This window comes from Agelaius tricolor, unplaced genomic scaffold (assembly GCF_023055355.1).
Source record: "Agelaius tricolor isolate 1412-34295 unplaced genomic scaffold, bAgeTri1.0.p SCAF_45, whole genome shotgun sequence".
NCBI classification, from domain to species: Eukaryota; Metazoa; Chordata; class Aves; order Passeriformes; family Icteridae; genus Agelaius; species Agelaius tricolor.
Genome location: NW_027269305.1, coordinates 137915 through 153466, shown reverse-complemented (window position 1 = coordinate 153466; position 15552 = coordinate 137915). Strand labels below are relative to the sequence as shown.

The window sequence follows — 15552 nt, the reverse complement described above, 5'->3', positions numbered from 1 at the left end:
GTACACAGCCAAACTCCAAATGGAGTTTGTAACATGCAACTCCAAATCTAGAAACATTCAGAATATGAACAATTACTGCACATCAGATTATAGAGGGTCTTACTGTACTGTATGTTTTTCCTTGAGATTTTTTGAGGGTCTGCATCATCTCTCTTCAATAAATATATTACTTTGGGCATAAAACTTTCAAGATAGGCTTAGGGAAGAAGAAAAGCAAAAAATTGAACCTATTTTATTTCACCCAACACCTAGAAAGAACCCAAGAAATTTTCAGAATTTCATTTAAATTTGAAGTTAAGGAAACAACTGATAGCAGGTGGTTTTAACAGCTCTATCAACTCAATTAGAATGCAAATAAATGGACAACATGTTTTGACTCAATTTTAAAATCTGAAACCTGGAAACTTCTATCAAGTGAAATCTAGGTCTTTCTGAGTAAGTGTGCTAAAATTAGTGTTTTGTTTGGAATCACTTCTATTTAAGTTCTGGACAGAAAATGCGTGACAAAATGCAATACAAATAGGGATAATTTATTATATTTTAAAAATAATTCATTAGAATATTTACAAACCTCAAGTCAGAAAAATCAGTCTTTTAAAATAATTATTTTATTTAAGACATTTTCTTTCTTATTCCTCTCTTGCTCCGTGATTTCTTTTTTCTGCCTTCAAACACAGGTTTGGCAGTCACCATGACTACATTTCCCAGATCTTCATCCTCACCACTTGAGCTACTGCACCCTTTTTTCTCTTTATGGTCTGCTGTCTCTGTTGCAGACATGTTCTTCCTCCTTTTGCTCTTGCCTAAATCTCTGCCTTTGGATTCCTCCACTGAGGAGTCACTAGAAGTTTCTGAAAGATGCAAATTTCCAACAAAACCACCTCCATATAAAAATTCTTTTCTGGAATCTGACTGTTTTCTTCTCTTTCCACTCTGTACTTTTGTTGCTGCAGCTTGATTTGCACGGCCTGTGGTACGTTCCCCTTTCCTTTTCCCAGGCTGTTTAAGTTCCATCTCCATGACTGCAGTGGCCTCCTGGATTTCATCATCTTCTTCCTCCTTTTCCTTTCTCTTCAGACAAGTCACAGCTCTGCGCAGTCTCTGGCTTTTAATAGCTTGTTTTTCATGCTGTTCTAGTCTGAAGAATGAATCAATTCGAAGCTGAGTCTATCAAAAATAAAACACAAACACAGTTGAATGTTTTTGTGGGAATTCAGTTGTTTGCTATATTATAAAGCATCTGAAACTAAAGCAGGACAAAGGAGAATTGAAATAATACACACACACACAAATCTGAACAATAAGACACATCATTATAGTAATACCCATACTTTATAATAAATTAGGCAACAAGAACCTTTATAGAAACTAATAATTAGCAGACTCTAGTAAGATTTCATAAATATTGCACTGCTGGTGATTAGACATATGTTCCTATTGTCAAGACTAATACAGAGAATCTCTGTAGCGCTCTTAAGTATGTCCTTACAAACACACCCTTAGCTTCCAGCTGTGAAAACAGAATGTTTACTAAGTAAATGCTGTAAGTGCACTTTGCATTTCTGCCTCCAAGTGCAGGAACATGCAGGTGTTTGACTCAGGTTCATTGCACCACATGCTGCTACAGTATTAAGACTGAAGAGTAGAACTAGTAGTCCTCACACAGTGTGGATTTGTGCTATTCAACCACAGCTAGACTTTTTGTATAGGCCAAGCCAGTCCTCTACTTTTTGCCTAACATTGCCTAAGAGAGACAGACGCTTCCAAAGGATATTCCAGTCAACCTGAAAGTATATACATGTAACTACAGGGCTTTCACTCAGTGACACAGAGAATCTAGCAGACTGGTTTAGACAATGTATCTATCTTGTGTATGGCAAAAGGAAAAAAGACATTGGGATCAATTTTACAACCTACTTTGACAGCTACCACAGTGGGCATCACCATTCACCTTCAAGTGCTAATAAAGTTGACAGAACATTTACTTGGAAATTAGAGTACTATTACTAATGGGCACTTGCTCAACAGTTCAGTCTGCGCTCTTCCTCAAAGGATGGGTACAGCATCAAATGGGCAGTATCACTCCACCAAAATCTCAGGGGCACTTTCATATATACTTTATAAAGTGCTTATGGAACACTGTCTTCTAGAAGTACTGGAGTTGCTTGTGGTAGCTTGACTGTGTCCAGAAAAAACAGCAGCCTGGACTTGAGATAGGTGCTTGATAGGTAAGGAAACTTGAAACCAATGTCTGAAATTATGCAAAGTCCCTTACAACACACTCAAGTCTTACAGAAATGAAGTCTAGAAAAGCAAGCTTAGTGATTTAAAAAAAATACATAAAAATATTAAAAACCAAAGCCCAGCTTCTGAGAAAGATATTCTACTTCAAAGCCTTGGTGTTCTTTTCAAAACACTTCTCTCACAATTTTCCAATTACCCTTAAACTATAGGTAGATTTTCACCTGCTGCAAGTTCAGTTGTTTCATCACAGGCAAAAGGATTCCATCTATCTTTGTCCTAGTCCAGCCAAAGTGATCCTTGCAGAATGTGCAGAAAGTTAAGGAACTTTTCAAAATGGCTACTACTGGTATTTTGTAAATACATAAAATGAAAATTCCTGAAGTAAACAATGACTGGAGGAAAGCTGCTCCACCTCAAAGCTTTTTCTACTACAAAATCAGACAAAAGACTCTTGGTTAAAACAACACATCACAATCATGCTGCTGCATCTCCATTAGTTGCAGAACTTTTTCTCTAATATCAATATTTTCAAAAGCCTGTCTCAGTGAAGATAGAACTCATTTTGTCTAAATGGTATTGCCATAACACAAAATGCCTATAAATAAACCTTATTTTTACACTTGTACCTACTGGAAGTTTCATTTACTGTTTAAAACACTATTAGCTCTGCATTTATTGCCATCTACTTTTCAATAGTTTGCTGCAGCTCAGACTGCAACTGAAGCAAAAAGTAGACATTATTGGAAGACATGCAGGGAATAACTAGAGTTAAGTGCAACTGAAACACCATTTCTGTCTAGACTTCAAGACTTACTTGTGAAAAAAAGCAAACATACAGAGGGAGTGTGCAAATAATCCCACTTAAAGAGGAGAAACAGGCACAGAACAGTTACAGAAAAATAGCAGTTACAGAAATATAACACCACCACAAACTAGTCAGTTCAGCTACAAGATTCTCTTTGCAAAGTGAGGCAGCTCACTCTCTCAGGCGGGCAGAGCAGCCCTGACTGCCACACGTGCATGGCTGCATTCCCTTCTATTCCAGAGCTGGTATCATTTTAGGGGAGTACATGAAGATAGGGCTTGGGGCCCCTCACAACAAAGAGATGTTAAAAACTTGACACTCCGTTACTGACTCCTTACAATCTTTGAGTACTTTCACCCAACAAGTAAAAGGATATTCTCTGATCTGCTCCACATCAGGCTTTCCCCAGGTGAATGAACCCCGTGACTCATCCACCACAGGCTTCAGGTATGCTTCTGCCACTGCTGGATTTGGGAAACCTGAATAAAGCTGTAGCTCCCGCAGTTTCTTCTTGACTTTGGTGTCATGTGGATTAGGCATCACTTTCTTATTCTTCTGAGCCTCATTCCACCATTCACTGAAAAACAGAGAAAATTATTAATCTGCCTCATAAAATAAAATTTGAAATATCAAGAACCACCATGCTAATTTCAACAGTCTTAGGCTCCCTACTTCAATTACTACAAGAGATGATGTAGAAAATGTCCCAATGAAAGATGGCCAAAAGGACAAAAAATCTGAAAAGCAGAAAAGACAAAACATACACATTAAATGCAGCTATTGTAAGCCAAAGTAGCAAATATCACCTGGATTCCCCATAAGCTGCTAATCAGGCTTCAACTTTAGCCTCACTTGCAGAGGATGTTCCCCACACAATGATCATTTTTAGAGGTTTTTTGGTATGCAAGGAAAAGGAAGGGGGAAAAAAAGACTTCTAACCATCCCTGCTATTGCCAATACAGCTGCCTTAGCCTTCTTCAAATCTTGTTCTTGCCCACACCCTACCTGCCTGTCTCCTTCCAGGTCATTCATTCCTCAGTCAAGTTCCCTTTCTCTATGAGCAAGATACAGCAACCTCCCACCAAACCAGGGAGAATGATATGGATCCAGCTCTCCAATAAACTCTGAGGCAGATGCACAATTCTACAGCTGTTCTGCTGTCTTTGTCTCACTGTGATTGCTGTATCAACTTGTCACCTTATCTACCTGTGATTCCAAATAGTGATACAATGGAGTCATGTTTTAAAGCCTACTTAGTCCCATTAATGATGGTCCTATTAAACAATGATGGTCACATGTTTTGCTCCATACTTAAGCAGCAGAAAAGCATATCAACTAATAATCACAGTATGGAGATCCAAAAAAGCAAATCATAATGAAGCATACGCGAATTTTAAGAGAGGTTCCAAGCCATGCCCAGGAAATTCATTTAAAATCTCCATCGCTGTTACAAAGCCAACATTTGGGATGCCCTCAGTGTAGTCACTTCCAAGCAAGTATGCCAAATTAATTAGCTTGTTTCTATCCAACCCTGAAAAAGAAAGTGTACAGATTCAGCATTTATTATCTTACAAAATAAAAAATGTTATCAGAAAAGCAAAAACTGAAAGGAACACAAAGTCATTAACTCCATAAAATTATTTTTAATTCAATAGCAGAATTTATTAAGTTATATTCTGGAGCAATATCAATATACTCCTGTGCTAGCTCAAGCACTAATAATTGTGCTAATTTGGCAAATATTTCTTGCCAAAATGAAAATGTTACAATGTACATCAGGAGGAATTTTTTTCATGGAAATGATTGTTAAACATTAGAATGGACTGTGCAGTGAGGTGGTGGAGTCACCATCCCTGGAAATATTCAAGAAACAACTGGATGTGTTACTCAATGCCATGGTCTAGTTGACAAAGTGGTGATCAGACAAACTTTTGGCTTAATGATCGCAGAGGTCTTTTCCAACCTAAATAATTCTGTGATTCTGTAATTTCAAAATTTGGGGTTGTTACAAGATGGGCTTTTTATATTTATTACATCCAGTTACTGTTCTGTTCTCATCCAATGCTGACCTGAATTAAGTAATGCCAGAATCAAATAAAAACATTCTGTTTGAATTCTAGTCCATAATACCAATTCCTCTGCTTCCTAGAAGTGTCCCTCAACTGTGAGTCTTTTGCTCTGTGCTGGTACAGTTACTAAGTAGACCAGAAGAGCTCATGAAACAGCCAGAAAGAAGGAAGAACTCAGCTGACCACTTCTATTTGATAGGCTATAAGGTCTGAGGCAACCAGACTGATTTTCAGTGACCAGCTTCAAGAGTTTGGATTTGAAAAAAAATTTTAAAAATTCCATGCAGAAAAGAAGGGATGTGAGTCTAAACACACAAAGCAAGACCATCATCATGCTAGTCATGATATCCATCAGCTGTCCAGACAGAAGAATTTCTGCAATGCATGGGAAACAAGAAGAACAAGACTGCAGAGGAATGTGACATAAAGACTGATGATGACGACTATTTTTTCCCAATAAATAAATATTTGGTTTATCACATTAAAACCAATTAAAAATCACAGACAAGCTTTTACAGCAATCCTTTCCAATTAAGCCACAGTAGCATACTTAAGTAGGGCAAAATTATTTCATTCAATTTGCTGGAAGAAACCAAAGCTACATTTTTCACCACATAAAAATATTATGAAATTTTACGTGCTAGTATTTCAAAGTCTGTAGCCTCTCAAATTGAAAATGTCAAAACTGATTTTAGAAGAGTTCTGCTCAAGACATAATAACAAGTTTAAATTGGCTCCAATTTTGCCTAATCCTTTATGTGACACTGAAGCTTAGTAAAAATTGGCAACAATGTGATTAGACTAGCTCAAGAGCAATCAGATAGAAGAAAAATCTTTCAGTGTCAACTATAGGTTAAATGATTTACACATATCCCAGATCCACTTTTAATATATTACATCTCAGCATGTCCAAAACTAACTTCTATTTCCAGAAGACTAAAAATCTGATGACATGACAATATAATTTTTCTACCACATCAGAAAAGTCATGCTAAAATTTACCCAGAAACTGGTATAATAGTTCATATCTCCAGCCCTGCTGATCATTATACTAACTCAGTATATCAAATGCAGGTGGCCTGCAAATTCAGGGGGGTCATCTGGCAGTAAAACAGCAACCTAACTTAGTGGCTTTAGAGACTCTCCAAAGAACAGATATTGATTAAGAGACACAAAATTCTGTAGAAAATACAAAGAGACAGATGACAGAGCTGTCTTATTAAAGACTGTGTTTAACAAATCAATAGCTGAGGCTTACCTAGCTCGTTCTGAAAGTCAACATACTGATAATATTCTACATATTTGTTCTGACTGAAGAAATTTTTATAAACATGTCGTGCACCAAACAACCAAACATCACTGTCATCAGTGATTGTCCCAGAGGTCTGATCAGTAAGGTCCAATATGGCACACTGTGCCTCGGCCTCCATCGGAGCTTCGATGTATGGAATGCCAAACAGACGGAGGAGCTCCTGGAGGATGGAAGGAAAACAGTTAATAATTCATCTAAACAGTTAACTTCTAATACACTTCTGCTTGACTCAGAACTGCTAGATTCACACTTGGGAGTTATTTAATATTTGACAATAAATCTCAAACTTCCAGTAAAAAGTGCCAAGCTCAGTTAAGTCAAGGAGGAATGCCCACTCTACTCCTCTCAGGCAGACAGTGCCATGGAAGTCAAGCACTACTTGAGCACACTTTTACCACACAGTTTGAGAACCTGCCATCTTAATTACATAAGCATACTTAAGTATTCTTTTGCACAGCAAGGAGAAAACTCCATGCATTACAATTATGTGGGCTTCATGAAAGAAAGATGCAGGTTAAATATAAAAAGTAAAATAAAATTTAAATAAAAATTTAAAAAATATTTGGTCATCACTTCATCTAAGAAAGTAGTATGAAGGTATATAAGAAACATTCATATCAAACAAGAAACAGTGGGAAGGCTAATCATTCCTTGGATAGTATTTTGATATGCCTCTATTTGATGCATTTTTGCTTTTATGGGATACATTACACAACCTCAGGTAAATATCCCACACACACTAGGTTTACAGGCTTGTGCTAGGTACACAGGTCTGGATTATGTTCTTCGCTTAGATGGCTTTTGAGGTTTGACACAATCAGCCTCAAGACTTTAAATTTTTACTGTGATTAAGAATAAAAGCACAAGATCAAAAGACTTACAACTATAATAGTGTGCATATGACTACATGGCACATAATACTGCCAAAGCAATCTACTGGCCTTAAAAAAAATCACCAGAAAAAACAAGTATGTGCAAATATTTAACCCAGATGAAATATCATTTTAAAACTACCTAAATTGTTCCATTAAGAAAAAAATACAAGCATTTACATATTTCTCAGAATTAATTTGTTAGCATTAGTTTGCTACATCACAGATACTATCACTAGTCTACTGTATTATGGGTTTGCTAACCCAAACACATTGTATAACCCAAACCTTGAAACACTGACACAGAAATATCAGGCTTATTCAGGTGTTACTGGTGAGATTCCTTCAAATTGCTTACATAAACTATACAGACTTCTTGTCATCTTTTAACCTTTTAATCCCTAGGGGAAATCACAGTTTACCTAACACGCAGACTGCACCAATTCTTTGCTGCCGAACGAACATAGCTTGCTAATATTTTTTGTTCATTTTGCACCTTTCACAAAAAGAGGCCAAGATCAAACTGGCTCAAGCTTTAAAAGTTGGTGCTTAAAAGATATACTGATTTATCTATAACTATACTACTATTTTATAATGTTATTACACTTACCTAAAATAGTAGGAATTCAAGACTACCTCAAAACTTTCAATATTTTAAAACAAGCAAACTGAAGAAAACGAGCTCCTAAGAGGGAAAAAAGATGACTATAACTAAGCAAAATTACTAATAGCTTTTGAGTAAATGACTGGGATGGAGGAAGGAAACATATCAAAATGACTCAACAAATACTACCTGGCTTTCCAAGAACATCTGTCCTGTTACAGAAGCAGCAACACGTTCCTGCTGCTGTTTTTGAGACTGAAGTGTACTCTGCTCAGCAGAAAGGTTCTTTTCTAATTCTTCTAGTTCTTCCTGAAAATATAAACCAAGATTTTTATTATTTCAACAATTCAGGTATGCCTAGGAAAGTAAAGCACAGTATCCAACTACAATTATTCTAGTAGTATATGTTCCATTAATTCACTCTAGGAAGTTGTTACAGCAAATTGTAAGCCCAGAGATGGTCCAGCCATCAATTTACCTTGAAGTCTTCCTTTGATTTTAGGGAGATTATAATTAACCACTTTTAAAGAAACATCAGTTCCCATACAATTAGATAGCTATGTGAGAAAGCAATGAAACAATAAGAAGCTGTTCAATAGTTTTCATTAACATCTATTTGGAGACTCCATTACAAGTTCAAAACAAGAAACAATGAGTTACCAAACTGATGTCTTGCCACTCATCCACTGCACCTTTACCATCAGCTTCTCCTTCAACATTCTGAGTGTTTCTCGACTGCACCTCATCAGACTCCTTCTGCAAGTCCTGTGTGAAAGCATCAGGTCTGTCTGTCTCCATTTCTGCAAGTGTTGGCTCATCACTCACTTTTTCACCATATTTAGTAGGAGACTCAGCCTCATTACTGACCTCAGCATCCACTTCAATAAAGCTTCCTATCAAAGGAAAACAGAGACTTGTACACATTTTTAACTTGGGCAGTGACTTTTTTTTCTCTATGCAGCAAATAAATATAACAATTGTGAAATTACATAAACCAAGTGGCTGACTGGTTAACACACCAATTAAATTCAATGTACACAATATGCTTTCCTGACTCTCCATATTCTATACTCAGGTTTCAATGGTAAAATCTGACACCAGGTGGAAAAAACACAGCTCAGATTTTCTTCCTGCCCCCCATATATGTGGGAGGGGATGCATTTTTAAGCATTTCTTACTAAGAGAAAAGGTTACCTTCAACTGACTACAGACACAATACTGTCCTATTTTCTTATCCTTTTACATAATCAAAAAGCACATACCATCAGAATCACTGTCTTCAGACTGTGATATCCCTTTTCTTTCCACCTCAGGATCTCTTGCTTCTGGAAAAAGTCTAATATCCTCAGATACATTCTCTTCTGTTTGTGAAATTACTGCCTGTGTATTTTCAGAAATTTTCAAGTTTTTCTCATTTTTAGAAAGGTCTGTTGTTTCAGTGGGAATCAAAGCATCTATACTGGTTTGCTCAGGGGAACAGCTTGGCTTCTGCAAACATGAATTCATATCCTTCTCTCCCAGAGACTTTAAGTCTATTTTGGATCCAATTTTTTCTTTGTCCAAGTCTTCTTTATCTTTTCTAGTATTGTTAATATAAGAATAATTTTCAGCTCTGGATATACTGGTATCATTTGGTGAAATAAGATTTTTGGAACCATTTTCTTCCTTGTCTACATCTTCTGTGTCCTTTATAGTATTGTCAATATAAGTTTCAGCTATGGATATACTGGTGTCCTTCGGTGCAATATGTTTTTCCAAATCATTTTCTTCTTTGTCTACATCTTCTTTGCCTTTTCTAGTATTTTCAATAGCAGAATAATTTTCATCTCTGAATATAACAGTGTCTTTGGGTGCAATATCATTTTTTTCCAATTCTTGACTCTTCTGTTTAAATTTAGCATCTTGCATGGTCACTTGGATTGATGAATGAATTGTAGCTGTAGGAATGTTTTTCCCCTCAGCTTTAGGAATCTGCTCTTCCTCATCTGAGCTACAAAGCAGAAAATCCTTTCCTTCTGGTCTTTCTGATAGCACTCCACCAGTTGTAGCAGTAACAACTTCCCCCCCTTTATCATCTTCACTCAGAGCTTGCTGAATTGCCCGCAGTGTTCTTGGAGACACGCTGCCTTCCTCTGACACAAACTGGTCCACGTTCAATTGTCCTGTGTCCAGTTCTTCTTCTGAGCTGCTTTCCACCATGGCTTCCTGGATAGCAAGCAAAGTCCGAGGAGAGGGGGGTGCTGCCACCACACTGTCATCTTCCTCTGTCTGCTTCTTGTCAGACACAGACAGCTTTGCATTAGCAGGTGGTTCATTGATTTTATTTAATTTAGGCAATTCATGCATTTTTGATGAAGGTCCTGCAGTAGTTTCCAAGTCTCTATTCATAGCCTCTTTTGCTTGAATACCTGAAAGAAAGTTTTGTGTGGAAAAATACTGCTTTATAAAAACATTCCATTTTACATAACAAATATCATTATATAAAGACTATTAAACCACTCTTCTACAGGTTTACAGATCACAGTTAATGACGTATAACAGTAATGCACATTTCAAACAAAGTATTGGCTAGGTGCACCAATAAACAATATTCAGGTTTGTCTTAAACCTGCCAGTTTTAAGTGTGCACACTCCAAACAACAGGTTTTACAAAATTAAGACCCGACATACCCTTTATCAGAATATAGTGAGAAGTCTCTTCAGAGACCACCCTCCTTGATTCCACTTCTTTCACAAAACCACCTTCATTTTCATATTGTGTTTGGATTTCACCCGAGTGCTGTTGATTCATTTCTTTTTGCACATTTTCTATGCACCGATTGAGGTTGCTTTTTTTAAGCAAACCCCTAAGCTGGTACTGGGAAAAGTCATTGGAGTCCTCAAAAAAACAAAACAAAACAACAAAACAAAACAAACAAATCAATTGAAATAAAGCACCCCTTTTAAAGCAAATTAATTTCCCACATTCTGGAAGTGTGGGAATTCTTTCAAGAGTTCCTTTAAGCAGCTAACATTTGTCTTTCACTGGCTGCTGCACTCACAAGCAACAGCAATACTGTCCTGGCAACATACAACAGCTCTGAAAAGTACCAGTAGTTCTGAGTGCTGGAGAACATGACATCTCACTTTTGGCTATCAGAGCTCATCCCCATCTTAAAAAAAAGTAATTAAAAGAGAATCCACATGTGGATCATTTTAAAATGATGGTTCTTAGCTGACACTTGGACACAAGCCATCATTTGATCTGATGTATATTGCACTTTCAAAACCTCACTGTAGAAGTGGCACTATAGGATTCCCCATTCATGTCTGACCAGCTTCAACACATCTGCCTAAGTTACAAAAGCCTTTTCCCAGCTGCCAGCTCCTCTAACAACCTCAGGGTTTGGAATCCCAGCTGTGTTTATCCTGCCTGGCTCATCCACACCAGCAGCATGTTATGCAATCTTCAGCATAATGATGATGAGGCACAAAACACAGCACTTTTAATATTTTTGCCAAACTGAATTAGCTCTGCTAATTTTAGTGGAAATCAAGAGATAAGGCTGTTAAGAGTCATTATCTCACTGGATTTTTTTCTCCTCACGTTAACATGTCTTATTAAACAGTCCAGGGTGTAAAGCTTTCCAGATGTAGTACTCTTTCTTTATTTGCATTAATGGCAACAGCTCCATTCCAATGTCTTGAAAGCTATTTTAAATATTACCTCTGGCATTGCTTCAAATAACGTTCTTCTTCGCTTTGTAAGTTCTTTAATATCAGTTAAGATCTCATGTTTTATTTCTGGAGGCAGCTTATGGAAATCTTCTGATTCAATATCTATAGAATAAGGATTTTCACATAACTGTTCCTATAAAAATGGAAAACAAGAATACAAATTTTATATTACAGCACAACAAAAATAATAAAATATTTAGAGCATATTCCAAGCAAGACAAAAAAAACCCAACCCCTCAAGAAGTTTGTTGCTACTTCCCCACATAGTGAAGAAAATATGAAAAAAAAGTAACTACTTTTCATATTTTCATATAAAGTGTAATAAAATAGCACTAAATATTTGATTATTGATGTACAATATACAGAGAAACTTGGTTTTATTATTTTTACAAAAAGATACTTAGTATAAAACACAGAACCAGGTCATATAGCCTCAGCTACTCAGATTTTGTCCTTCTAAAGAGGTTCTCCTTCTGAATGAGAACTGCTTCAAAGATAAACAATCTTTCCAAGAGTGTTTCTTTTTTTTTTCCTATAGGTGAAAGCAGCGATAATTTTATTATTTATTATGTCTTCTTCTTAGGTTATGTATTTCTCTTCTCCTCTTCCAATCAAATTAGCACATCAGAAGCAAACACAGAATTGCTCTGTGAAAACACAAGGACTTAAATGCTTCAACTTCAGTTCACATTTGGAGAAGTACAGGAATTTTGTTAAATCTGCTATTATTCATGTGCATACACATGCACAAATGCATGCATTTCTCCTGCCTTGTTACAAAACCAATGTCTTCTCCATATGTTCAAAGGAAGTAGTAAAAAGAAAAAGAAAGGCTATGACAAGAATTTTCTGTTCTGCTGTATTCTAGTGGAGAAATCACATTTATATTTCCTCATTAATAGGAATTCTTAGAGCACTGAAAATTAACTTGTTTTATTATAAGTAATGCTATAATAAGACCTGTATCTCCAAATAATTGGATTTTATAAGCTTTTTGCTTGTCTTTTAAGCACAGCATATGAATGAGAGGATTGTTCACAGTAACAAGGCAACTATGTTGCACTTACTTGCAACATCTGTTTTTGGCTCATTCTCATTTGCCATTCTTTTTCTTCCTCCTCCTCTGAGCTAAAAATCACAGAGAAAACAAATGTGTAGATATTTACCCAGGAAAACAGAGTTTCTATTTTAAGCAAAAAGACATTAGTCATGCCTTCGCTGGTCAAGCACAGAAATTTTCAGCATCAGACACACACAAACATATATGTTTACATACATATTTATATGTGTATATAGTATATATATACACACATAAATACACACACAGGTCATAAAGATCTGAGCAGAAAGTTAGAAGGCAAACTTAAGTCAGTTAAAACTAGATGGAGACAACTGCTGCTGTTTAGATCATGACACAATTCTTCCTGGGTCAGCATTTGAAGTATATAATAGTACAGATGTGCAAAGAATAACCTCCAGGGCAGCTTCACATTCTCACTTAGTGTTATTTAAGAAGATGCCACAGGTGTGACAAGTACAGACAAAGCCTGCCTCTGCTGAACATGTCAACACAAAACAGAATCGAGCTGCCACACCCAAGCTTGAACAATCAGTCCCATTTAGTTGTATGGACATGGCCATAGAGACTGATGTAGAACTTTGATCCTCATACATGAATCCAGGGTAGAAATTTAATCTGTGAGCTGAAAGCTTCTTCTGTTACTTTCCCATAGATAACTAGGAGGCTTCTATATCCAAAAAGAAACTGAAAAAAAATATAAATTAAAGAAATATACTTTATATATTTATTACAGTGTCTCATGGGTTAGAGGTCTTTCATCAGCATCAAAAAATGGGGTTTATACTTTTACCCAGGTTTATTAAAATACATTTAAGCTATTTTTCTTAATTCTACCTACCTATTCTTCTCTTCATCCTCTAAAGTAGGCAATACATACATATCATCAATTCCTTCTCTTCGAACTTGTGTAATACTGGGCAAAGCTTCATTGCTTGGGGAAAAAAAAGAAAAAATAGAACAGCAATTAACAGCTTCAGAAAGAGTTACTGTCACTTATAAACAAGGGAAAAATAATTTTTATTCTTGCCTTTTGCCTGTAATAGCAGTTTTGATAACGTGTCTCTTCAGAAGTGTTTTCAAGAGTTTCTCTGTAGTTTTCCTGGAATCATTGATGGCTATTTCCTTTCTTTGTCTTCGCTTAGCCTATGAAAATAAGATTAACACCAACAAGATTTTGCTGGAAGCTGAAGATGCACTTCCAGTGAATCCCTGTTAAAATTCTGTGTGCTGAGCCTAAGAGCTACTCCTAACTCATTCTACACCAAGGGGGACAGAGCCATCACAGCCTCTGAATCTATGTCCATTTCTTGTATGGGACTCAGGAGCAGCATTCATCTTCTGGCTACAAATGCCTGCAGAGCTGCATTCAGGTCCACTCTGGAGCACAAGCCAGGCTTGTGCCATCATCCACTTCTCTGCAATCTGGCTCCCATGCAAATCAAATCTGCCTAGATTAAAAAGCTGCTGCATGCTCCAAGACTAACCCAGGCTGGGACTGCAAAGGACACCCACAGAGCAGTGGACTTCAATCCTCCATCCCCATAGCTCAGAAACATAAACATAAATGGCTGCTTATCATCAGCATAGAGGCTCTTTTACATTGCAGTAACTCACAAAGGTACTTACCAAGGTTTGTCTCTTCAAAAGAGGTGCCTCTCCATCAAAAACAAAGACAGGTCGAATCCGGAAAAACAGTAATTTGCAGAGTCGATGAAACAGAGTGAGCAGGTGAGCATTCCGTACAGAAATGCCACCACGATCTCTGGCTCCCTTTATTGCTTGGTTCAACCAAATACTGATATCTTAAAGAACCGTTGAGAGGAAAAAAAGTTCTCTTTTACACATATACCACATTGTGAGTTCCTATAAAGTGCACAGATTTGACTAAATGGCTTTAGCCCACGGCTCCAAGCTTGTCTTGTCAAAAGCAAGAATATCCAAATAGCTATGAACTTGGAAGAAGAATAAACTACCATCCCTATTGCCCTGCACAAAAAGCAGAGTGGAAGCAAAAGCGCAGCAAATACTTCCCCAGTTATTTTTACAGGTAAATGACAATTAACTTCCTTCCACATCTTTCCAGCATTTAACCAAGTATACAGGATGGGAAAGCTGATGCATAAGCATAAAACTTCTTCATCTTGTAGTCCTACTAAGAACAGCACATTTATAAATAAAGTGCAAAATTCTATAGTCCAACACTCATATAAGAAACCTATTTAAAAAAAGTCTACTTTTAAAAAGATGAAAGTAAAAGGGTTTAGTACATATTGTAAAGCAAAAATTCCACTTACCAAAATGTAGGCAATTTAAATGTAATAATAATAATAAGAAGAAGAAGAAGAATATAAGATTATTATTATTATTATTATTATTATGGGAAATAGTTAAAACAATCTCCCTTGCAACTTCGGTTCCCCAGCTTCACTTTTAAAGGATACCAACAGCAAGAATTTTCCCTTCCAGCGTTTCTGGGTTTATGGGTCTCCCGGTGCACTCAAGCAGCTTCCAAAGTCCTTGAACTCCCATTGTCCTTCCTTAGCTGCTTTGAGACAAAATCTGTGAGGCACAAAGGAAGGAATAACCCAAAGATTATGCGGCCCGCGACTGCTTTATTAAATCAAAGGGAAATAACGAGGCAGCCGCTCGGGCCGGGATAGCCAGGGACAGCGGCAGGACCAGGCGGGGGTCGCGATCCTGACCTGCGGCGGGGAGCGGATCCCGGCGCAGGGACGCGGCAGGAAGGGCCGCGGAAGGAAGGGGCGCAGGCCCCAGCGCCCGCGGCCTCCCCGCGCCCGGATCGCAGGCCCCGCCCGGCGCAGCCCCGGGGCCGCCGGGAGTCGCCGTG

At 37.3% G+C, this 15552-nt stretch overlaps 1 protein-coding gene across 1 annotated transcript; it reads right to left on the bottom strand.

Annotated features, from left to right (window-relative positions):
• Nucleotides 1–509: 509 nt before the first annotated feature.
• ERCC5 (ERCC excision repair 5, endonuclease) lies at nt 510–15552 on the bottom strand. The gene is made up of 16 exons (XM_071455211.1): nt 15407–15552; nt 15146–15263; nt 14331–14506; nt 13732–13847; nt 13543–13635; nt 12691–12751; nt 11613–11756; nt 10577–10784; nt 9169–10314; nt 8567–8799; nt 8096–8215; nt 6377–6590; nt 4436–4580; nt 3426–3626; nt 2466–2550; nt 510–1167 (listed from the first exon to the last, which is right to left on the bottom strand). Exons 2-16 carry the CDS (start codon nt 15231–15233, stop codon nt 613–615), a joined length of 3585 nt encoding a protein of 1194 aa, XP_071311312.1. The 5' UTR covers nt 15234–15263; nt 15407–15552; the 3' UTR covers nt 510–612.